This window comes from Tigriopus californicus, chromosome 9 (genome assembly GCF_007210705.1).
Source record: "Tigriopus californicus strain San Diego chromosome 9, Tcal_SD_v2.1, whole genome shotgun sequence".
In the NCBI taxonomy this organism is placed as follows: Eukaryota; Metazoa; Arthropoda; class Copepoda; order Harpacticoida; family Harpacticidae; genus Tigriopus; species Tigriopus californicus.
The window spans coordinates 4,042,005-4,066,469 of NC_081448.1; the positions used below are offsets into that span (position 1 = coordinate 4,042,005).

The window sequence follows — 24,465 nt, forward strand, 5'->3', positions numbered from 1 at the left end:
TCGCAATTTGCTTGACCATCGAGGTTAACATTTTCTCATAAGCCTAACTCGTGTTCCAAAGACGCCAACATGTTCTGTTCCGTTCGATCGTAAGTTGGGATCACGCCTGGAATGTCCATGGAAGTCTGACGTACAGCTGAGCCTTGGAACGGCCGTTGTGGACCCGGACTTGAATAGCTGGATTTCCTTTCTGATGGCACATTGGTTGAGCCTTTATTGGCCTTGCGGAAACGATCCGGATCAAAACCTTCTATCACAGTCTGAAATAAAAAATATTGCTTTCAATTCATCTGATGTCCATAAAGAAATCGATTAATTAAGACGATGAATGGATGCGTCAACTGATTCCCTTTAATTTGATGCTTTTCAATTATCGTGCCAAAATATACATTGACAACACTTTTCGCAAAATATTTTCAACAATCTTGATTACCCTCCCTGATTACCCTCTGTCTGAGCTGAAATGCATTTAGTTATCTTATGTATAATAAAAGTGAGTATTTATGATATTAGCATACTGTAAAACATTACCAGAGCCATGATAAAGAAAGAAATGATTCAATGTCTTGAATTTGCTCATTCCTTTTTTACGGACTTCAGAAAACGGGCCATAAGGCGTCTTATTTCCAACGTCAGGCAATCAGGTAGTCCAAACTAAAAAAGCCAATGAACGAAGTTACCATAGACACTAAAATTGAAAGAAGTACAGTAAAGATTTTGCCAGGGCTAAATCCGGGAGGTTACGAATTTGTCTCGTATTTACTGGAGACTGGCTCACTTAAGATTGAAAAAACGCACTCTGTGTAGCTTAGGAAGGTTATTTCAATTTCAAAGCAATTTCCCTTAATTCTCAATGAACATGGTCTAGTTTTCAGATTGTCTTACTTTCTTATATGTCCAATCTTCCGACTCCTTATTTTTTGGCAAGTTACTCGGGGTGTCCCAACTAAACTTGAGAGGCTTTTGGATATTCCGGGAGTTCGATTGCATATGATATGAGGAGGAAAGACGTCGTTGCCGACTGTGCGATGTCCGAGGTGGAAACCGACTATGCTGAGAGTAACTTTGAGTGAGGAACTCGTTTGATTGGGCCGAATCGGGGGTCGAATTATTATTGTTCCAACGACCGGATGAAGCCATTTCTTGAGTAGTCGATTCAGAGTAATCAGAATCCGTCCACAGTTTTTTTCCTACGATTCCAAGCGAGTTAAATGTATTTTCAAGCTCATTAAGCTCTGTTTTTAGTTCTGGATCGTCGCCTTTTTGATTAGCTTTCTGGCCAGTGGCCTTGGGAAGGTTGGGAGATTCATCATCCGAATCTTCCAAGCCGACTATTTTCGGCGGTGATTTCGCCTGAGCAAATATGTTCCGAAGTTTCTTGGGTTCATTGGTATGGACACTTCTGTTTTTGGTCTCGACCCTTTTTTGCGCTAACTGTCTTTCATATTCTTGATCGTAATCTTGGTCCAAGAAGTCGTCATTGGCGAAGGAACCATCTTCTTTACTTGTTCCACTCCCCATGTCACTTCTTAGTTAAATAACGAGCCAAATCCTTTCAATTGATTATCGCATCGTCTTCTTCTCAATTTATTTGGTAATATCGTTGGGATTATTCGAGACAGCGGTTATCAAGATCACTAATTAGGAATGGCTTCCTGCCAGATCACAATCGCAATAACCATGGCTCCGACACTTACACACACACCTTTCCAGACACGAAAGAGGCCTTTCGAGTCCAATCCCCTTTTACGTCAATGCCCAGAGAATGGAGAGAGTGCCTTTCAACTCGTACCTTGATTTTAGGCCTTTCTCTTTTGCCTGGCTTTGTCCGGACAATCGCCTGGTTGTAGCCAAACCTCAATAACCTCGAATACCTCTGGTGAAGAAGCAAAGAAGGATCGGCGAAAGCGAAGACTAGATTGGGGTTGAATACTTGTGTTGAAGTAAGACTCTGTCCCATCAAAATTGGTTCAGATTGGAATAGCATGTTTTTGGATCTCACTTATGGTAGATTGAAAAACATTTTGAAGCATCTGTTATCTGAACTCTAGTTCCCATTCATCAAACATGTAATTGTTTACAAGTGAACCTTTTGTTCCTTACTGATATTGTTGAGTCTTTACGTCAATGCGTAAAATGTAAAAAAAAAAAAAAAAAATTAGTCGAAAAAATTAATAGCGATATCACACTAAAGATGATTATTGTCCATCTATCTGGTACATAGCCGTAAAAAATAGAGGGTTAGTGGAGACAGTAAATTAAGGTATGGACAGGTATACGACGAAGGTCTTGGAAATTGCAATAGGGTGGTTGGGCGAGATTCCCAGATTCAGTAGATCCTTTGTCATCTCTCGTCGTTGAGGAAATTAATTGGGCTGAGAGCCGGACAAAAAGTGCATGACCGCCAATATTCCGATGGGGTTGGGCCAAGGACAAATTGAAGTTGCAAAGTACAAAAGGCACTTGATATCAAGGGTCCAAGATCAGTGAACTTGTATTTTGCTACAGGGCTTTGCGAAACTGGACATGAATATTGTCTTGAGTCGATGTTTGTTGCTCTAGGGTGTCCTTTCCCCCGTTTTGAAGGCCGGCGGACCCTTCTCGAATGTCTTGATGTCTTTTTGCCATGAAAGACCACGCAGCCAATGCAAATATCCATGTCTTTGGCGAGTGGCTGAGTCATGCTTCCAATACCATGTACGTATATATGTCGTTAACAGTTCGTCCAGTTCGCACCGGTAAGCGAGCGACTTCCAATATATCCACTCATGGAGTACTCCATGGTCCATAAAACTACTCTGCTCTATGGTGGAATCTCGGCGAAGTTATGAAAACTTGAAAATAAGTTACAAAAAGGTGAAAAAGGTTATAATTCCTTTGGTTTACAAGTATTTTGTAAAATTGCTTGATTATTGATTTTTACTAACTTATTGCTTTTTGGGTTGAGAAATAATATCTTACCTTTTGGGACCATGCTTTTGGTTAATTATTGGTACCAATTAACACATGCATTCTTGGGAAGAGATGGTCAAAATGAAGCAAATCGCAAAAAAACATAGAATAGCTAAAATAGGTTCCGAATTTGACTTCTTCCAACTTCAGGTTGTTTAGGATGGAATAATCTGCAAAAAATATCATTTCGAATTCAGTTCGCCTAAATTCATCCTAAACAAAACGAAAATCCTTCAACTCTTCCCTTTTGGTGATAATGAATGTATGGTATGACAATGTTTCGAGTTGGCAAGATAAAATAAAAATTTGAAAACCTAAAAGAGAAAACAGCTCGATTTTTAGTTAAACTTGATTTAAACCCCAAGAATTTTTCTTCCGAACTCTAAGTTCGCTCATTCATGAAAGCGTAACAAACTCCTTCATGGTTCTAAACCTCATACATAATTGATGAAAACATGCCCTCTGGCTGGACATTGCTTTTGACTCTGAACCTTGAAGACATTAGCTGACCTAGATTCTAGAGCTCGGCGCGTTCCTTGAGAATGTAGGTCAGCGAGTGTTAAGGGTTAATGGTTTTGAGGGGTTGCTTCCCGTGGTACAAGAGAAAATGACATGACTTGCAGTAAGTTTTTTTTGGTAGACGATGTGATTCTGTCGATTAGTATCATTTAATTTTTTTTGTTAGATTGATGCAAAAAAGGCTGTTGTACTTGCAGGCTTTTGAAGAAATTTTTATTAAACGTAACAAATCACTCTAGCATATCACAGATAATATATAAAATATTCGCACAACATGACCATGTCTGAAAAGCGGTCCTTTTTTATTTCGTGAAGGAGTCTTGGATCTCTCGGAGGGTTTTGTTGCGGGTTTCAGGCAAATATCGGATCACGACAAGGACACTGACGATGCAAAATACAGAGAATAGCCAGTAGGTTCCAAAGTCCCCCAGGTATTTCACCATAAACGGAAACCCAAGGGTAACTGAAAAGGCTAAACCCCAAGTAGTGATGGAGGCCACACCACCAGCCACGCCCACGATCTTGGGTGATAATAGCTCGCCCAGCATGAGCCATACCAATGGCCCCGGGCCGAAACTGAACGATATGATGAACAACCCCAAAGAGAGCAAAGGAAGCCAACCAAGATTCACGGATGTTGAGATACGATTCTGGTTAAGGTAGAAGAACGTACCAAAGCTGATCAATGACAAGGCCATGATGGCCAAAGTAACAATCAAAGTAGTTTTACGGCCGACCCGATTGACAGTAAATGAGCTGAGTAATGTCGAGACCAATTGAATGCCGCCAATGATGATGGTGGCCGTGTTCGGATCGACGGAAGCGCCCGAACTTTGGAAGATACTGACAGTGAAAGTCATCACAGCATTGATGCCGGACAATTGTTGACTCATCGCGAGGAACATGCACAAGAACAAAGGCTTTCTGACCGTGGGGTCCTTGATGAAGAAGATATTAAACATTCGGATCCGTCCATTTCCATTTTGTCTCATGTCATGAACGGACTTTTGAATAGCATATATCTCTTCTTCGATATCTGCAGAATTTCGAAGCCAAACGAGGGCCTTGCGGGCCAAATCCGGGCGACTCCGCATCATGTACGAAGTGGGTGAATCTTGAAGGCTGTACACCACTAAAATGAGCACCAGGGTTGTACCCACACTGAAGATGGCTAAAGACTTCCAAGACACGTAAGCACCTACGACGAACATCACAAAGATCCCAAAAACAACCATCATTTGAAAGCACGTGCCCAGGGCGCCTCTAATCCCGGGACTGGCGATCTCACCAATATACACAGGGGCAATCACCGAGAACGATCCTATGGCAAACCCTGTGACAAATCTGCCCAAGAACAGCATCCACACCGATTTGGCACTAATAATCAACATCCATCCACCTATAAGTGGCACACAATTCAGGATCATTGTGGCCCTGCGTCCAAAACGAACCATCAGATAACCGGTCGTGGGTCCTTGGAACAACGCTCCCAGACAAACCAACGCCCCAATGAAAGCTCCATCACTCTGACTGACCAGAATGGGACTGGTCGAGGATTCCAACTCCGGAAGAGCGGTTGAAGACCAACCCAACGTGTTTCCCATAGCAAATCCACCCAAACAGAAGCCCAATGTAGCCCAGATCTGTCTCCTAACTGAAACCTTATCCAATGCCCTGGAAGCACCATCGGAAGCTTTGGCGGTCACTAGAACGGAGGCTGAATCCCCGAGGATCCCAAATTTTTGCTCCTCGTCTCCGTATAGATCATAGTCTCCGGACACTAAGGGTCTTAAGTCATCATGAGACATAGTTTAATGAACTGGAATAACTGAGTCAATGATACTTAGCTTGGGCCTTTATCATTTCTTGCTTCCAGGGCACACAGGGAACAACACTGACATTGACGTTTACGTAGATGATGCAGGCATTTTGAGGGTAATGCTCTTTCAGGGTGGCCAGACGTTTCGGGGGACATTTCGGTGAAGCTGTGCAAACATGCGTCGTAAGGGTGTGAATAGAGATATATGTTAGTGTTAGTAGGTACTGATGGTGCAGAGGAGAAAGGGAAAACATTGGAATTGAAAATGAAAGCGAAATGTTTGGCGCGGGATTTAATCCGGTTCAATAAATGTTCCTTCTGTAAGATTATGACAGTAGCTAGAATCCATATTTTTGTATAAGAAGACTATGAAAACGTTCCAGTATAGTCTTGTATATCTTGGGATTTCGGATATTGAATAAGGCGATATCTTAGATTACAAATAGTCAAAATCTGAAGTCATTGCCTTGATGTTATCTAAGAAGCATCAGTGACAATTCTGGATCTTTTTCCAAGAACAATTGTATACCTTGAGATATCCTAGATCTCTCTGCATTTATTTTAGGCCTAAAAAGGGTTCCCTCGACCCCTTAGGGATGACTATTTTTGTTTGTCCCGGATATCCCGTACGCGTCAATAATTCTTGCCATTTTCCACGAAATCCTGCGACCGAACCCCTGGGAACCCCAAGGAACCCTCTCAAAAAAAAAACCTTCCCGGGCAAAACATAACAAACAAGTGATACACACTATTCACATGGAACTTTTCAATCTTGAGCATATTCATGTCATTGATATTAGTTTCGTAAAAAACATTGTATCCCACTTATGATGCACTTACATGGATGGCAAGTTATTTGGTTTTTTAAAGACCGTCTAAGCAAAAATTTCGAACTTAAAGGAGAAATATCTTAAAATGCACCATAGAGACCTAATTTCTTGTTTTCTTCACAAAAAAATTATATTCTATACATTCGCTGTTTTAATAATTATCCACAGATAACTAACATTTGATGAGCCTCGGGCAATATATTAATGTATTGGCCGGGGTCGTTAAAAATGGGACGGGGTTTCCTTCATCTGCTTGTTTCATGTCATGAAGCCCACCGAATTTGGGGCCTTTCCTACTTCAGGATCCGAATGTTCCAGTTTGTTTTCGCAGAACACTAAATAGAACTGAAGTAAGCAATGACATGCTGATCATCGAGGCGGACTTGGAATGGCCATGTTCATGGAGAATAGTTCCTCAAGTTTTGCTAAATTTGATCAATATCCGTTGCAGAACAAAATTAGTTCTCAAATTGATCATACCTTGCTAATCCAAGAGCATGATTATATCGGCATCATTAAAAGAAACTTATATAATACTTAGCTGAGGATGTCACAAGACATTGTCAAGGTCCGTCAATTAGCAATACTGGCACAGCCTAGGCATTTCCGAAGCATTGATTCATCATCCAAGTTAACTTAGGGTCTTAAGGGACCTAACGTACCCTGTAAATGGAGTCATTTGCTCGATTAAAACAGATAATGATCGAAAATAACGATTGAATGCTATAATGAAGGACATAAAAAGGATAGTTCATCCAACAAAGGTTGAAACAACTACCCATAAATTTTGAAGTTTTCCGCCCGACAATGACCTGCAAAATGCCTGAGCTTCATTGAGGGCTGGGCTGATATGGGCTCGTACGGCCAGATAAGCCGCAGACGAAGTAGAAAAGGCAGCCAATTGGAAACTTGCCGATTCAACCTCTGATTGCACTTCTCTCAATCGCAAGGGAGCAAAATAACCAGTTCCCTTTCAAAAATGATTTCAAGTAAGACTCTTGGACACTTTTCCTCTGATTTGACGCAACACGGCGAATTTCCATTTTTGGGAGCGAGATGAATAAATGGATTTGAGCTTGCACTCAATTTGAAGACGGTGTGCCAAACAACCTGTCTGGCATTAATGAAAATGGTTCAACGATCTTTACATTTCGATGAAATGTTCATAAGAGTTTAAATTTTGATAAGAGTCACAAATACATACTATGGATCAGATGAATAAAGAAGGAATAATCGTTTCTCGAGGATTTTGAATGACCTTTAAGCTAACATTTCAAGACTACTCTATTGGGCATTTTACAGCATTTCAAACTTACAACGTAACCGAGATTGTGTGATGCAATTTCGAGACGACATTCAAAATTGCCCAGTTAATTGATTTAGATTCACGTTATTTGGGGAAACCAAGAATGTTCAAGACCAACTTTAAGCGCTTGAAACATTTGAAGAAGAGAGTGAGCGGTTTTCACGCCACCACTTTCAATGATAATCATTGGCATCATTTGATTGTCAACCAAGGTTTTAATCTGTAGGTAGGTAATGGGAAATGACACTTTTTCTAGCATTCATAAGTATTATTTGAAAAATAGATTAGCGACAATCAAAAGCCTGCACAAACCGAATTGTTAGTTAGGAGCATTTTTAAATGGTGTTTATGTTCAATAAGTCATGCTTCCAATCTTTCATAAGAAACCCCCACCGCTAGATTTGGGACATTTTTCAGATCGAATAAACATCGGTTTTCAGTAGATTTTTTGCTTGAGTGGGCTCTCGACTCATGAACCTCCTTCGAATAATGAATACCTGCCCAAATTGTTTAGCATGAACTTATAACAATTTGAATATTCATTTCAAAATTCGTGTTAGGTCTTTTACCAGTTGTAACAAGTTAATGGAAATTTCAAGTACTAGATCATTCACTTCTGCTTCAAGATTGAGACAAACTAGACCTTGATTCGACAACTTGTCAATTACTTTAGGTTACTTTTCAGGTTTTCATTCTAATTACTACAGGTGCCACCTTACGCTTCAAAACTCTTTTCAGTACTACTACGTCAATCATAAAAGCAAGGATAAACTAGAACAAAATTCAGACCTTGAAGCATACGATATTTCCTAAACCTCTTCGTTGATCATGTTGGGCGATGTTAGATTAAAAGCAACACATAAACATATGACGAGTCAACAAAAATAAACTCTCGGGTATTCACGCATTATGTGTATTTGCTGATTTCGCAATACATCTCTTTAAAGATAGATAACGTAAAGGCAAAACACAAAAAGAACAAATGAACAACCTCTTACTGTCATATTGATGTGAATTGAAATCATCAGAGTCTACATTGTCAGTTTGTGACCAGGATCAGAATAGAAAGAGCATAAGTTAGGCCAGAACGTTCTAATGGAGTCGTCCAATTATGACAACAATGCCTTGTCCAGCTTATGTGTAAAGACCTATAAATCAGTTCATCACTACCACTTGATCCATTAAAGAGAAGGCATCTTAATGCAGATGAAAATGAACAAACACATTTCTCGAAACTCGAACACGTTGTCTCTAAAGAAAAAAATCACTGTTCTTACTTTGTTCCTCCTCACAGAATTTTCATAGAAGGAAATAATTTGTCTTATTGACATGCTTTCAACGATTGAAGTGACAATAATGTTATGTTGGAGGGGTTATACGCAAGAAAAGGAGCAAGACGCAGAAGGGAAGAAAACCAATCGTGACTTTGAAAATGTACTGTCGTTTCCATTTCGAAAGATTTTCATCACTTTCTAAGAACTGACCCAATAATTACAATATCACTATGGATGCATTCAAAATATCTGAAGATCCCAGAACTCAAGCATATCCTTCTTTGCCCGAGAAAAAAATGACATTTCTCCGTTTTCATTAATGTGAGTGGCCAGGCTGAGATGCTGTGTTTTGCTAAATTCTTATTGTCTAACAATATTGTCATGAAAGTAATCCTAAATGTTGGCGAACATAGTGTTGCGTAAACCAGAAGAAGACTGAACGTTGGCCAATCCGTGAAAGGAACATTTCCTGAAGAAAATCATATAGCAAGAAGAATGTACAAAGGGTAGAACATTGCTGATCCCCGACAATCGTATTATGCAATGGCCAACGTTTTACGTTTCACATTATTTCTTACTCCGGCGGAGAAATGACAAACCCTGCACTCATCTTTCAATTGGTCAACAACCTCCATGCAGCTTAAGTAACGTTTATTCATCCTAACCAGAATCGAACCGTATGCTTGAGTACACAGTCCGCCATCATCGTCCGCGACGTTAATTTCATCCTCGACAATCTCAACAAAGAGACTATTGATGTCAAACAGGAAATAAATCAGTTTTCCTGCTCGCCCTGTAACTCGGGAGAGCGTCTGCGCTTGTTTCCAAAACCACACGTACCATGATCACATGATCACACCTTCCCTTGCCCCTGTTTTCCCCAATTCCCACCCCTTGGATTTAGGTCCGTGAGGCCCCAGAGGAGCCTCCAATCGTCCCGTCCCTTTCCAAGTATTCCATGCCCGAAAACGAGGAGTCACTCCTCCATGTCCTCCTGCTCGTCTCCTGAAGCCTCAGAACAAGTAGGTAAGTAAGTAGTTCAAAAATTGCTCGTTACTTCACACCTGAGAGGGAAAGACTAACTGACTGGCGCGAGAGAGGCCGAGCCCGAGAGAGAGGTGCTTATCTCAGTGGCCACCCATTGGAATGAGCCGTTGTCAAGCCCCTTCCAAAGCTGTTGGCGATCCAACGCGCAAGCTCTTTGATTTCGCGCAAGCCCATATTCGAAGCACCACCTTCGTGATTGGTGGCAAAATCTTGGACACTTATAAACTAAGGTCCAAACTCATGGATGCCTACAGTTGACCAGTGTCATCGTTCTAAGAGAGACAGTCGCTCCTTAATAACTTCTCCTAACTAGAAATCTTCTTTTCAAACACAACGTCCCTGCACGATTGGGTCGAATTGAAAAGTTCATAGTTCCAATTGGAGCCAGTGTGAGTTAAGCGGCGATCTTGAGCACTCTTATTGTCATCGCCATCATGTTATGGTCGATCTCAATCATAGTGGTGTGTCTCCAGTTTCTTGGATCCTCCATTGCCGTGCTCGACAACTCCATAGAGGCCATCACAATGGACCTGTTGAAAGACCTCGGACTTGCACATGTTCCACATGTCGCGGAAGTAAGTTTCTGCCCGCTTATCACCATCATGATCATCTTGATCATCATTGTTGTCAACTACTACGATCAGACTAGCTCGAGTTTCTTTGGGCACAGAACCGGATTGGTTTAGCCGTTTGAGGTCCTTTGGTACATTGACTTGTCTAACTGGAAACCTTGTGGAATTCCCTTATGACATAGGTTGTCACCGACTGGGAAAACTACGCTTACAGAATAGGTGATGCAATGAGCAAAATTAGCAAAAGGCCCTTGAACTTCACCGTTTCACGGTGAAGCTTCGTTATGATGCCTCGCCAACATACAAGCCCATTCTCCAGACTCGCAGATATGGAATTAAGATTAATGAGGGTTAAAGGCGTCCCTAATGCGTTACTGGCAAACGTTCGTTTCTAAATACCATCCCATCCAGAGGTTTGGTAGTCCTACCACAGAGCACCTTCACCTTTTTGCGGTGGCGTACCGGTCGTCCTTGTTTATGAAACGGCAAATTAGTTATTGGCGTTGCGGTTAAAATTAGGCTAGGTTTTCCCTACAAATTGCCTTCCTATCCAATGTAACCCTATGTAAAAAAAAGTATATATTCCCATTATTAACCTGTCATGAATTTACGATCCTCATCCGTCATTGAGAAATACAAAAAGAGGAAACTTTTCCTCCTTGTGAAATGGCCATCCCGCAAAGAAAACCTTCATGAGGGAGAGTCTTCGTACCGAATTGAATGCTACTTGAGATCAGAAGATCCTGTTAGAAATGTCATGCACTATTGGTTGGTAAACCCCTCCTGTTCATTCAGAAGATCCTGTTGTGGATGAGCAACAGATAATGAATGGCCCATTGGTAGCAAGTGACATTAAGTACACTCGCTCGCTAGCAAATTCAACATGTGGGGCAAACCCCGGCCATAATCAGAGCAATTACACATTGCATGCCAGAAGTGGACATTTCTTTATTCGATCTTGGCCCCTTTTTTGTCTCTCGGGCGCTCTCATTCCTTCCATTGAAGAGATGCAGATGATCAAGGCATGAATGAGAAACGTCTATTGTAGATTTTGGGGAAATCCCCCCGACCAATCAACCCAGCAACCATCCAAGCATCTCGTCAACTGACAGCTCTATGTACTGCCAGCACTTCGGGACTTGGGTGCGCACATGTGCTTGTCAACTGCGTATGCCAATGAGGCAATGCGAGTGTGAATGAGCCACTTCATTTTGTGTCTTGCCTTGATTGAAAAACAATGCGAGATTTCAAGATGAGGAGGAAACAAAGTCGGGAAAGTCCCACTACCATGGGACAATTTTATTGTCACCGCAATTTACACACCCAACTTCGCACCGGGAGTGTGTTTTCCAAGAATCCGTGACATGCATTGCTCTATCTACCTACTTGTGGGTCCCTCCCTCACTGTGGTCGATTGGGTTGTAAAACACCCCCCACCAGTGGGTTAGCATGAAATTGAATGCCCACCGTACGCCTAAAGAAGTGTGACCCAGTTATAGGAGTAGGATTGTCTTCATTTTCTGCGAATTATAAATCAAACGACCCTAGTGAGGATAAAGGACTTGTTTTTTTGGTTTTTAAAGTCAAAACCTCCAGAATATAACTTGAATAAAAACACACACACACACACACTGATTTGATGAAGAGGGATGTTGGTTGTTGAGGAAATTTCCTGTAATCCTGTCTAACAATATCCTTTGGCAGTCACCAAAGGAGGATGTTCATGGACTTAGACACTCTCTAAGCTCAAGTTGGAATCTCTACATGTATGAACTGTACGCGGGTTTTTCTTACAGAAACAGTACATCCAGACCCGATCTTACATGATGTCCATTTTTCATTCCAGCTCAATATCAGCTTGACCGAATACGCCCAACTGATGCGGGTCTACCAGAAGAGTGTTGAACAAGCCGAGCTTCTTCAAGAGCTCCAAGAGGACTTTGCTGAGGAGGAAAACTCCGCAGAGGACTTCGAAGTGGGACACGACGCGAATCAAGTCTCGCTGACGAAATCCATTTTCTTGACATCTCGTCACAGATACACAGCAGAAAGTAAGTGCCTTTTCAGCCTGGCACCTTACATACATACATGCATGCGCAGTAGATTGATGCATAGATAGATGGATGATAGTCGATGACACTCAAAGTACGTAGTTCGAGGGAACAGGGCAAAGGAATGTCGGTCGGAGGCTCTCAGCAAGAGGCTTGAGTAAGCAAAGCCTATTTCCGATCAGGTCTTCATTGAGATCAACTAAATTTAGGCCGGAGAGGAATTTCAAGTATGTCTAATAGGCCTCGACCCCCAGGGGCCTGAGCGAGATTCATTCGTAAATATTTTTCTTCATGGCGGTCAAGCAGTCTGGGGATATTCGAATGAGTGTGTGTATGTTGTATACGTCGGGAGAACCCAGAAAAAGAGCACGGAGGAAGCTGCGAGTAGCTGCTCAGTCCTCACTTCTCAGCGTCAGAATGCGCTTCCCTTCCATGTTCCATGCTGAAGAAAAGTAAAATCGCCGAGATTGGATCCAACCCACTGGAAGTCCGTCCACCCAGTGGGTGGGTGAAGAGGATAGGGTAGCTTTCGTTTCTTCGAATGAGGCCTGAGGTTCGTCGAGAGCTAGACTTCACAAACACCGAGGGGACAGCGATGGGGTAATGTGTCTCAAATTAGGATCGCGTGAGGAAGGTAAAGAAAAAGAAGAAGAAGAAGAAGAAAAACCCACATCGCGATTTAGAGGTGATGTCAGAGACATATCAAATTATTTCGACGGATGACTGCATTGCTGAGCGTCATGGGAAATGACCCGATTACAGCAGGACTTCAACTAGTAGTATGTTCTCCCATGGAACGAAACAGCCAGCCAGACAGCCTGCTCATTCTTCGCCGTTACTAATGATGCTTTATATAACTCTTTCAGATTTGTGGGCAAGAAGGAAACGGAATGCAAGGCTAGCAACCAAAGCCAAAGTCAACCACCAGAATCAATCACCAGAGACCGACTCAATGACGGTGTTCTATCCCCTGGAGACAAGCGACGATGAGGAAGCCAAGGACAATCTGATCATGGTGGAGTCGGCTACCCTACACCTCCGATTACGCCTGAAATCACCCATGAAGCTTCAGGCAGGTCAACGGGACGAGGCCAAAGTGTCCGTCAGACAAATATTGGACGCCGACGATGAGCGCAGTGGGATCGTGATCCACAGCGAGCGATTCAACGCGAAGAATGCATTTGCCAAGAACACTCGCGGCTCCCTCCGGAATACGATCGACCTCAGCTTGGACGTGTCTCACGCTGTGCAACAATGGATCCTCCGTCCCAACGAGAACTACGGCCTGCACATCGAGTGCCCGAGTTGCTCAGCCTTGGGACTTGAACTCGTTCAACCCAAGACGAAGACACCCTCCCTAGTGGTTGACACGAAGCAGAAGACCATGTCCTTCCGAGAGCGACAAAAGCGATCCTATCTGGATATGGACTCTGTAATCCTGCGCAAATCCCGTCGTCGACGAGTGGATTGTCGTTCCCCAGCAACCAATCCCCTCGTCAAGTCCAATAAACGCCCAAAGCGACAAAGATGTTGCCGACAAACCATGAAGATCGACTTCAGCAAGTTGGAGGGCTTCCAACACATCCTCCAGCCGGCCGCTTTCGATGCCCATGTGTGCCAGGGCCGGTGTCCCAGTCGGTTCAATCCGGCCAATGATCACGCCTTGCTCCAAAGCCTTATGCACATGGAGACGCGACACCTGGGGAAGCGCGAGCAGGGCAAGGTCCCGCGGCCTTGTTGCGCTCCGGCCAAAATGCTGCCACTCCCCATTCTGCACCTGTCCGAGAACAGCCAGCAAAAGCTGGACGTGTCCCATTGGAAGAACGTGATTGTTGGTGAATGCCGATGCTCCTAGATTGTGTTGAACCACAAATAGGCCAGCACATCTAGGTAGTCCTCTTGTTGCATCCAATTCATCCGTTTCAAGAACCATATCAGTATTCCATGCCCAGTCACCCAGGCCGTCATAACAACTCGTTTTCCTCGAGTCCCCCGAGCTCGATTCCGGCTGTGATTTGTCTCAGAGCACAAACCTCCTTGACACCCTCTTGGCATGCCCCGCACCCTGACCCCTTTCACTCCGCATGTCAGCACTTTGGTGTCCTAAGAGTCCCAGGTCAACCCCCTGAAAGTACGCCAGCCTCCATGAAGCAAACCTCAACGCCTACTTCCAAAGTGGGTACAATCAAAACAAGGCCGTTGACTTCCACCTGGGTTGTGAGTGGGCTGCAGGTTGGCCTCGACCAAGTCGACCTCAATCAGAAGTTTCGCATCAGATTTTGTCCAACGCGCATCGGTTGAGGCGCGATTGACGTGGGTCTAAGACCCCAAGGCAATCAATCATACACAACAATATCTCCACCACCTCCACCACTACCACTAAGACTCTGGCCCCGGCTAACGACTGTTGGCACCTCCATTGTGGTCTCCCCTCAATTTCCCTCCCTGTATTCTCCCTCCAAGCTGTGATAATAATTTTGAATTGTAGGTGTGCTATCTATTATAATGCATCCAAGGACAAACCTAATAGAAATCCTTCGATTCCCTACCTACTCCCGCTCTCTAACTAGAACAAACGTGACCTCACTCACGCAAATGAAGCAAGACGCCACGACCACGCCCATTCCTCCTCCCACTCTTCCAACCTGGATATTTTAACTATCTCACAATGGGTTCCCTATATACACCCACACATATCCCTCTGCTCGCATGTTAACCAAACGACAAGTCTCCAGCCTGCTTGTTCATTTCTTCTGATTGCAAGATCAATGATGCGTTTGTGGTAGTATTATCTTAATTATAATCATTATATAGTCATTAATACAGTAAATAAAACAAATTCAAACCTCTAAATCGATAACATTTCTGATTTGACAATGCGCAACACAACAGGGCGCAGTTTGGGGGGAAATTCAATAATCACCGTCTTGATCGTCGGGATCTCCTGGGTCAATAGAGAGATCACCGAGTCGTCGAGTACTTTGTCGAACGTCATCATCGCTATCGCTCGAGTCCGGGGGTGGCAACTGGCCCATGGCTCTGGTCTGAGCGTCTCTCTGAAAAGTGGTGTGATGATTTTGGCTTGGGGATGCCCTGGTGGGTCTGGCACCGAGCCCAAAGGACCTCTGAGACTGGGATTGAGAGCCCAATTGGGCTCTGGGACTGAGCAAGGGATTGGTCGTCGAGTGAGGAAGATGCCCGGAAGTAGAGCTCGGGCCCACTAATGACTGACTAGTCGACAATGTGGAATGTTGTCCATTGTTGTGGAGACGCAAACCGGCAATGCCCTTCTTGGAAATGGTGGCTAGGTCTCGTTTGATTTGTCGACGACGATTAGGCTCGTTACGTCTAAATTGAACCATGCTTCGAAAGTCGATTGTGTAGAGAAAGCCGGCAATCAAGAGCTCGCAAGTGACCGCTCCGTTTTGATGGAAGGACTCTAATTCCTGACTTGTACGCACATCGTACTGCCACCAGCCATTCCGCCCTTCGTAGAACCAACAGAATTTGTCCTCGTCCGATTGTTCTTCGGCTGATTGCTCTTGTTCTTGGTCGTCGCTGTGGAGCGGATGGTCAACATGGCCATTATCGTCCTCGGAGTCTGACAAATTCTCCGTGGTCGCGTCCTCATTAGCGCTATTGTGTTCCTGTTCGATTTCAGGGGAATCATGGCCAACATCCGTTTTATTCAAGGGCTCTAACAACTTGGGATTGTCTAAGAACGTCGGCGGGATATCGCCGCGGCACATCGGGCATCTCCGGCTTTGCAAAGCGACGCCTTTCACGCAGAGGAAACAAAATATGTGCGAGCAATCTAATTGGACGGGATGAACGCAAGTCTGAAGACAAACCGCGCACTCCAAGGCCTTCTTGGACTTGAGCGGCGAGGATGGCGAGGGTGGCGACGAAGGAGGACAACAACTGGAACCACCACTGGCTTCGGATCCATGGACACGTGAGTTCGAGGAAGAATCGTTATTCCCTCCTCCAACGGAAGCCATAACGACAATGATTAACACAATAATGTCCGTCCGCTTTTTCTGTCACTTCGCTTCTGGCGGAGTTGCGCTCGCAAAAAGCGACATCACACTCAAATTCAAGTCGAAATCCCAACTAATATTTCCGTTGCCCACAACGACATGATGCTCTCGCACTCTCAGGATCTCAGGATCTCAGGATCTCAGGATGTCAATCCAGGTAAAGCCGATTCATCAACAAAAACGGATCAATCTCGTTGTCTGGTCAATCAATGGATATGACATGAAAGAAATGCCCTAAGACACTATATCACCCCCAGCCTCTGGTAGATGTTTTCATGCACATCTGGTCCCAGGGGAATGCCCACCTCATGTTGGAAGAAGGAGTCGTGTGAATGGCTCAAATTGGACCACTTCCGGTCTCAAAATCAGTTCAAACCATCGGAAGCACTTCCGGGAAATTCATCCGCTCGTTTTTTTTTGGGTTGGCGTCATCAACCTTAGAAACCAAGTTTTTCCTTGGCCTTGTTTTCAGCGGCTGTCCGAGAAAAGGGTCAATTAGTACTTTGAATCATGCACGGTTCAAACGCAATGGGCCTAGACATATTAACGTTAAGACGATAAGACGTATAACTATGTAGTTAATAATCGAAGATTGTCTTGACAAAACAGCTGAGCGAATTGGGCCGTCGAGGCATGCCAAAAGTTTTGAGAATAAAATGCCAGTTTCATTCCCAAATTGAGGCCAAGAAATGCAATTATCTTGGGTCTACTCTATAGCAGATCAGTGATCTGCTGACCATCATTCATCGAAATCTTGTACTGTTGGATCTATTATGAACCTAATGGCTCATCAGAATCACAATTGAAATGTTTTAATGCATAAATAAGCGCGTGTAGGCTCTTTTATGTGTTAGATAAGAATGAGGGGAGCATTAATTAAGAATGAAAACCCACTTTCACGAATTGAGTCCTGAATTGTCAAAGCCACAGATCAAATCTGTTTCTACATCGTGATCAATTATGCCAGTTTTGTAGAAAAATTAGCAAATGATGCCAATTTGGGAGTCCTGATGTCATGTCTTCCCTGGGGGTCCTTGAGAAAGGTGACCAAGCCAAACTATTTGAAACCTGTTCCGGTATTGATGAGAGGTATGCAGCAATCGATTATTAAATTGCAATTCCTACCGATCAGAAAAAGTTAAAGAGTACATATGTACTTAATAGTGCCAATACATTTTGGGGGCATTTTAATTTTTCAACCTAACAGTTATGGAGAGGAAAGATGACCAGACAGCGATATCGGAAGAGATCAAAATAAAATAAGCGAGTGTGCCTCAACTTTAGGGTTTTAGCTCGCATGAATTATACTACTTTCAAGTTTTCTCGTTGGTGCCAATAAATGCAAACCCACTGGACATTTCACGAGGAGAAAGCAATGTGTACTCGCTTTCCTTCCCAGGAAGTCTTCCGACCAATGAGTGCTTTTGAATGTTTGAATGAGAAAGGAGTCTCGGTATCTTTCCATCAAACATAACAGAGTAGAAAAGCATCCAAGTGACAAACTTCGGGAAAAATTAAGCCTGAAAATGGCTTTATCTACCACGGACATGACATCGGGGATTGATTCCGAGGCCGCTCTGGGAAGTCCTAATCGAAGCCGGATATCCCAGAACCTAAAACTTCGTTTACCAGCATTAGGTTCAGGTCGGAAAGTCAAGGAAACCGAGGAGGATTGGCCAAATTTAGGACATCCTGATGAGATGCTACTCCAAGGGGTAAGATTCAACTCTTTGTCAGATCAATCAAGCCTTGGACCTCGGACGAAGGCGGAAAAAATAACTTTATTTGAATTAACACTTCATATGTTCGAGTTATCTTGGCTAAATTAAGGACCAAATCCTGGCGCAGGAAAGAATTGGGGGTCAAAGTTGCATAACAATGATTGAATAAAATGTGACTCTCTGTCATTCTCTTACTTGGAAAGAATTTCTATTAAAATAACTACTCTTATTTCTAATTTAACTTCTAGGATGAGGCTGAGGACAACAAAAATCTAGGTGTCATGGAAATGGAATCCATTGCCCAAAGATTAGCCGGAGATGGAGAGTTGCATAAATTGTTGACCCATGAAAAGATGAGGAATGAAGTTCATAAATCTAATTACGAGAAACTCAAGGCTGAATTCTTAAAGTAGGTTTTTCGTACTCAATTCTAGGCAGGTTGCCACGTAAATTATCCGTAAATGATCTTCTCTCTTGTAAGTAGACTGTCTCATGAGAATCGAGCCCTTTGCTCAGAGGTGGCAAAGCTAGAAACCAAGAACTCGGTTCAGGAGGACGCGATTCAAAGTGTTCGGATATCCTCCAGCGCATCCATTCAAAAACTTCGAGACCAAATGAAGGCTTTGCTAGTCCAAATCCCTTCAGAGGCTGAACATATTGATCTGGAAGCCAAATTAGCTTCCCAAATGGAGGCAAAATGGCGTTCTCATCTCCAGGAAATTTGTGAAGAGACGGAAGCTCTCAAATTGAGTGTCCAAAACCTCCTCACAGAGAACCTAGGACTCAAAACTGCCCTCCATCATCTTGGAGACGAGTCCGGGAAAGTGCTGGATGAATGCCACTTGAAATACTCGAAGCAGGTAACACTTGATTCGTGTTCCATTCAATTCCAAGCCTAATCGTTCATTAACTGTCTTTCATAAGCGTACAAAATTGTACACTCACTGGTTCTAAACCCAGAAAGGTGACCTTTCAGCTGCTTAGAAGGCCGTTGCTGAGATGGAAGTCTCGGGTCTCGTGATGCTCAATTCAGAGTCTCACGTGGCCAGATTTTGTCATAATTATAAATCTCTTATTTGGCTTCAAAGAATATGCTTTTCCTCCCTCGTTAGTAACAACAAATCAACGTACTCGGTTCATATCTCCTCTAGGTCCAAAACCTTCAATCCTTGAACAAAACCTTGGACTCAAACCGCGGCCCAGAACTAGACAAATTGCGGATAGAGGCAACGAAACTGAATCAGGAGAACCTCAAACTGAGAAGTAAGGTCCAGGTGAGTAGAAAAAAAAAATCACAAAAAGCTCTTAGGCACGGATTGAAGACCGCACTTCCATTCCAGTTTCTGGAGACAAACCTGGAGGATAGCGTGGCTACGATTCGGCACAAGGATATTGCCAATGCACGAATCATAACGGAGAGATCCAAATCGGAATCCTTGTCGTCGGGCAAGATTAGGAAGTTGGACGCCGAGAAAATGGAGTTGGAGAACAGCTTAAAGAAGAGCCAAAACGAGTTGACCAAGGCCAAATTGGCCACGCAAGACCATATTACAGAGATCAATCTCCTCAAGAATGAATTGAACTCGCTTAAAAATCAACTCCTCGAGAAAGAAAACTCACAGTTGTTGATCCTGAATCAGCTGAAAGTGAATATTGCCAAAGAGAGAAGCTCGCTTCAAACGGAAATTGACTCCCTGACAAAACGTGTTAAACGTAAGTGCTGACATCTACATCTATCCATGGTATCTTGGTTGCTGCATTCACTATCTTTAAGTCGCTTGACAGTTACACTCTGATCGTTTGATAACAGAGAACATTGATGCTTTTGAGCCAGGAAAGAATCCAAATTTGGGCTAGCGTAACTGGTCTCGAGACACTAATTCGTTGAAGCATAGGATGAATAAACCTTGCAAGTTTATTAGAAATTTGATTGATTCAAATTGTTGGCTAGCGGTGTACCAGTACTATTTCGATTAGATATCGGCACCCACTTCGATGGCTTCGTTCTGTTCTTGTTCCTCCGTTTTCCAACCATTGCCTACATCGTATGAAGTCTCATTGCAAATTCTTCGGGCGAAATTGGCAATCTTCCTTGATTTCTTGATATCATCTTTGGCCACGCCATCCCGAGAGAACCGTGAATCCTGGAAATAGCCCTCAGACCCGACCTTGCCATCGTTGAAAGTCAGCAATCCGTTTCCCCAGATCCGGCCTCCTCGAAATTCCCCTAAAACAAAGAAATTAATCCCAATGACAAATTACAAATTGATGTTCAATCAGGCATAAAAATCAGTACAAACAGGAGATTTACCCTCGAATTTCATTCCCCCAATCGTCTGAAACACTCCGTGTCCGTGAAACCATCCTTGCATGAACTCGCCCTCATATCGGGAACTATCCGGGAACCTCATAATGCCAACTCCGTTGGGCAGGCCCTTTTGAAATTGACCATCGTATGTGGAACCATTGGGTACCTCCAGGTGTCCCATTCCTGATTTGACTCCATTCTCGTCGAAATCGCCAATGAATAGACTTCCGTCGTTATGTGTGTATGATCCACATTTCCCGTGCTTCTTCTTCAAAGTCACGACCTACATAAGTCATGATTAAGAAAGAGATGAAACTAAGAAGCTGGTCCTAAATAGGGTGAAGCTCGGTTTTCAACCGGATTATTTTGAGGTGAAAAGGTCATTTGCCTTGGCAAGACAACGATTACCTCTTCATTTTGACTTCCTCTTGTTAATTTTGAATATAGTGTGGCTTATGACTTTTCAAAAATTAAGTTGGATTGCTATCTTTGGCTTACCTTCTCGTAGCTTTTTCCGAGCTCTAGCTGTTCCTCCATGTTGATCCATTCAAGTCGTAACAGAAGGTGGAACTACACGCTTTCTAACAAAGAAGCCTTTCAATTTCACTGTGAAAAGTTAGGCCATTTGATATTCCTAAGATTTTTTTAAAACTATGTAACATTCAGTTGTAGCCTTCACGCCAAGTTTTTGACAATCCCGCCGTATTCTCGAGTATCGCGATTTAAATGCACTCTCTCCTAGATCTTGCATTGCACAAACTTCAAGCGGAAATTTCTCCATGAATACTGAACATGCGTGATGCAATAAATAAACCTTGGGGAGGACATTCCTGTGGTGGTTCTGGTCAAAAAAGGCATCGGATAATTGGATCAGGAATATATATCATGGTGCATTTCTGACCGCCATTCCAGGGTGTCCAAAAGTTTATCTGCACTTTATGGGATTCTTCATTCTTCAAACTCAGCTGGCTTGAATGGGACCTTGGGATGAGGCGAACTCCAAGCCCTCCCCACCCATACTCACTTTGCTCTCTGGTCCTTTTTAGATTGGAAAAGTGAGCAAGTTAAAAAGTCCACGGAAATGGAAAGCCTGAAGCAAGACATGGAGAAATTAAGCCGTCAACAAGATGAGAGCATGAACACACAAAAGGCCCATTTTGCCGCCCAAGTTGGCCAGATGGAGTCCAGATTAATGGAGCTTAGCGCCGTAAACAAGGTACAAGAGTTGTTCCAAGCCATCAGAGAAGATATATGGTTGGTGTTGCAATACTTGCAATACTTGCAATGCATGCATGTTTGTGTTACCCTCACAACAGTCGTTAATGCAGTACCAATGAAATGATAGTGATTGTCGAGCAAAGTCGAAAGTTTCTTCATGGGAAATCGGGAATTTCCGGGAAATCTTGTGGCCTTTGTCTTTGGCTGAAAGGAAAATTGAGATTGAAGATTTTATGGGAAATCGGAATGATGAATCACTACATGGTGGCGATTCTACAGTTCTATATTTTGGTTGTTATCATTATTTTCTCGTCATTTTTTCAACCCTTTTTCTTTCCGAGTTCAATCTTACCTTAATGAAGGTAAAATTATAAATTATGCGTCAGATCTTCGGGAAATATTACAACATTCATGAAATGTAACCCGACTTTTTTAAATAAAGAAGGCCTAATCTTTACATTGTGGACGCTTTACGAGACAATAGAGGACGAGTTCATTCCCTGGATGTGTGAACTGATTTCAATTCATATTTTAGAGCTTACAGCGCCAGTTAAGAGCCAAAGAGGTCTCTACTGGAACATCTTGTGAACACAATGAGGAATTCGAAGCCAAGCTGAAAGCTTGGACTTCCGAGCGATCTATTCTAGAGGAAAATTTAGAGCGTTGCCGGCAAGAAAATTCCATTCTCACCCAAAAGCATAAGGAGATGGTGGTGAACAATCAATCTTGTACACAACAAGTAAACGATCTCAAGTGCCAGATTGCCCAATTTCAAAACGAAGCAGCACAAGCCAACTCTCGACGAAAAATGGAAAAGATGGAACCTCATTCCGAAATGGAAAAAGCCAAGAGACCATTAGATCCGCCTGAAACAAAAATCCCAAAGAAGGAGGTGAGTTAAGCTTCTGAATTTGTGTGGCTTACAAATGCATGAGAGGAAGAACACGCGAAAAAAACTGGGTGGTTTAACGGGTACTTGGACCATTTTAGTATGATTGTGACACTAACATACAAGAAATTTTATCGCTCTCATGAAGAAGCTAATTCCATATCCTGTGCCAATGTGTTCTATGTTATTGTCAACTTCTATTTCAAGGACGTGAGAGAAAATTCAACGCAAACTGAGGATGCCATGTTGCTAAAGGATGACCAATTGAAAACTCAATTGCAAGAACTGGAAGCTAAGCACAAGTTGTTCCAATTGGAATTATTTTCAAGACCCAATAAGCCCAAAGATACCATGTTATGACGAGAGTTGTTCACGTTGCATTGTGATTGCATTTAACTATAAAATCACTGAAAATACTGGTTATTGACTGGTGTGGCCTTTCTTTGAGACGGTTTCCGCCATAAAGTTTATTCTCGCCATCAAAATTTGACGAGTGGGAAATATGATCAAGGTCGGTTCAGAATCGCTCACATTAAGAAGTGATTTCTTAAACATGAAGGACAAAGTTTCTCTAGTCTTGATTTTGGCCGTTTGTACCATTGAAACCAAAGCACAAGTCCCAAACGCAACACCCTCTACCGAATTGCATCTGGCGGCCTCCGGGACTGACCCAAGTCCAACCGTTGCAAATTCAGCATCACCAAATTCAGATGAATCTGACCCAATCGCATCAAGTGAAACGGCCTCAAGCTCAACAGATTCCGATCAAAACCCAACAGATCGACCGGCATCAACAACTCCAACGGCTCCAATGTCAAGCTTTTCATCTTCAATCATGACGAATTTATCCACAACCAATGACGCGGCCTCAACTCCAATCGGTTCCATTGAAACTGTGCCACCACCGATTGCCCATAGTTCCACTATCGTTCCAACAGCAAATTCGCCCTCCCCAAGTTCCAATGTAGTGACACCCATGGCAAATTCTTCTACACTAAGTTTCAATAATGGAGCATCCACTGTAAATTCTTCCATTTCAAGCTCTAGCGCTGAAACATCCATACCAAATTCTTCCAAACCGAGTCAAACAATCTCAAGTTCAACGACTCCAATATCAACATTGCCCAATTCAAAGGCACCAACTTTTCCGTCCTTGAACGCCACCATTCTGACATTGCCATCGTCTTTGACTCCAGTTCCAGCCACAACTACATCTGGGTCATTTACTCCTAATTCATCTACAACTCCTCATGGTACTTCATTGGGAACAACAACAACAACAACAACAACAACAACAACAACAACAACAACAACAACAACAACAACAACCCTGACAACAATGAGAACGACGACGACTCATCTAATGTCAACTCCCAAGCAAGCATCTGTGGTTGACAACGTCATCTACTTGATTTGTCAGCTTTGCTTCCAAATGCGCAAACCATGTCCCTGCTTTGGACACGAGGAAGGCGTTCGAATTCAACCTACAATTATACAGAAGGGATCGTCACCTTTCCTGCAAGATTCCTTTGATCTAGCTCGTATTTCCCGATGCCGAGATGTTCCTTCAGAAGTCGGCGGATGTTCCAATTTTCAAGTGGCATGGTCCTATGTGGGAGGCAATAAATGCGTTCAGTTTGTCTACAGTGGTTGTGGATCATCCAGCAATGTGTTCCAATCCAAGCGGCTCTGTCTCCGTACATGTGGCTTGGAGTCATCCATGTTTTAGCTGAGACTATTTGAAGGCTTTCAATACCCCCAGAAAGACGTCCATGCATGCTTAACGCTTCATTGTGCGCTTTCAGGACAAGTCGAGTAAGATACGAACTTGGTGGGGGCGTGGGTTGAACTAAAATATGTATTAATGAAAGGAAAAGGTAATGAATACAATACCCGAGTCGGTCTTTGATCTCGCGTTT

At 43.1% G+C, this 24,465-nt stretch overlaps 6 protein-coding genes across 11 annotated transcripts; 2 read left to right on the top strand and 4 right to left on the bottom strand.

Annotated features, from left to right (window-relative positions):
• LOC131887312 (uncharacterized) lies at nt 1-1,892 on the bottom strand. Its single transcript, XM_059235892.1, has 2 exons — nt 886-1,892; nt 1-260 (listed from the first exon to the last, which is right to left on the bottom strand). Exons 1-2 carry the CDS (start codon nt 1,519-1,521, stop codon nt 36-38), a joined length of 861 nt encoding a protein of 286 aa, XP_059091875.1. The 5' UTR covers nt 1,522-1,892; the 3' UTR covers nt 1-35.
• A 1,770-nt stretch (nt 1,893-3,662) lies between these two features.
• LOC131887308 (facilitated trehalose transporter Tret1-like) lies at nt 3,663-5,395 on the bottom strand. The gene has a single exon (XM_059235882.1). It carries the CDS (start codon nt 5,277-5,279, stop codon nt 3,774-3,776), a length of 1,506 nt encoding a protein of 501 aa, XP_059091865.1. The 5' UTR covers nt 5,280-5,395; the 3' UTR covers nt 3,663-3,773.
• Nucleotides 5,396-12,048: 6,653 nt separating this feature from the next.
• On the top strand, nt 12,049-15,245 carry LOC131887309 (protein 60A-like). 6 transcript variants are annotated; one of them, XM_059235883.1, is made up of 2 exons: nt 12,049-12,370; nt 13,237-15,245. In XM_059235883.1, the coding sequence occupies exons 1-2, from the start codon at nt 12,088-12,090 to the stop codon at nt 14,223-14,225; spliced, it is 1,272 nt and encodes a 423-aa protein (XP_059091866.1). In that variant the 5' UTR covers nt 12,049-12,087; the 3' UTR covers nt 14,226-15,245. The 6 variants fall into 6 exon arrangements, with proteins under 6 accessions (XP_059091866.1, XP_059091867.1, XP_059091868.1 ...); XM_059235884.1 differs by lacking the exon at nt 12,049-12,370 and adding an exon at nt 12,614-13,055 and having other exon boundaries at nt 13,237-15,242; XM_059235885.1 differs by lacking the exon at nt 12,049-12,370 and adding an exon at nt 12,617-13,004 and having other exon boundaries at nt 13,237-15,241.
• LOC131887310 (E3 ubiquitin-protein ligase rnf146-like) lies at nt 15,147-17,042 on the bottom strand. The gene has a single exon (XM_059235890.1). The coding sequence runs from the start codon at nt 16,369-16,371 to the stop codon at nt 15,283-15,285; it is 1,089 nt and encodes a 362-aa protein (XP_059091873.1). The 5' UTR covers nt 16,372-17,042; the 3' UTR covers nt 15,147-15,282.
• Nucleotides 17,043-17,817: 775 nt separating this feature from the next.
• LOC131887307 (myosin-J heavy chain-like) lies at nt 17,818-24,460 on the top strand. Its single transcript, XM_059235881.1, has 8 exons — nt 17,818-18,125; nt 18,380-18,540; nt 18,616-18,991; nt 19,283-19,405; nt 19,472-19,844; nt 21,486-21,655; nt 22,193-22,549; nt 22,754-24,460. Exons 1-8 carry the CDS (start codon nt 17,847-17,849, stop codon nt 22,904-22,906), a joined length of 1,992 nt encoding a protein of 663 aa, XP_059091864.1. The 5' UTR covers nt 17,818-17,846; the 3' UTR covers nt 22,907-24,460.
• LOC131887313 (MORN repeat-containing protein 4 homolog) lies at nt 20,020-21,225 on the bottom strand. Its single transcript, XM_059235893.1, has 3 exons — nt 20,938-21,225; nt 20,443-20,722; nt 20,020-20,358 (listed from the first exon to the last, which is right to left on the bottom strand). The coding sequence occupies exons 1-3, from the start codon at nt 20,974-20,976 to the stop codon at nt 20,105-20,107; spliced, it is 573 nt and encodes a 190-aa protein (XP_059091876.1). The 5' UTR covers nt 20,977-21,225; the 3' UTR covers nt 20,020-20,104.
• Nucleotides 24,461-24,465: the final 5 nt, after the last annotated feature.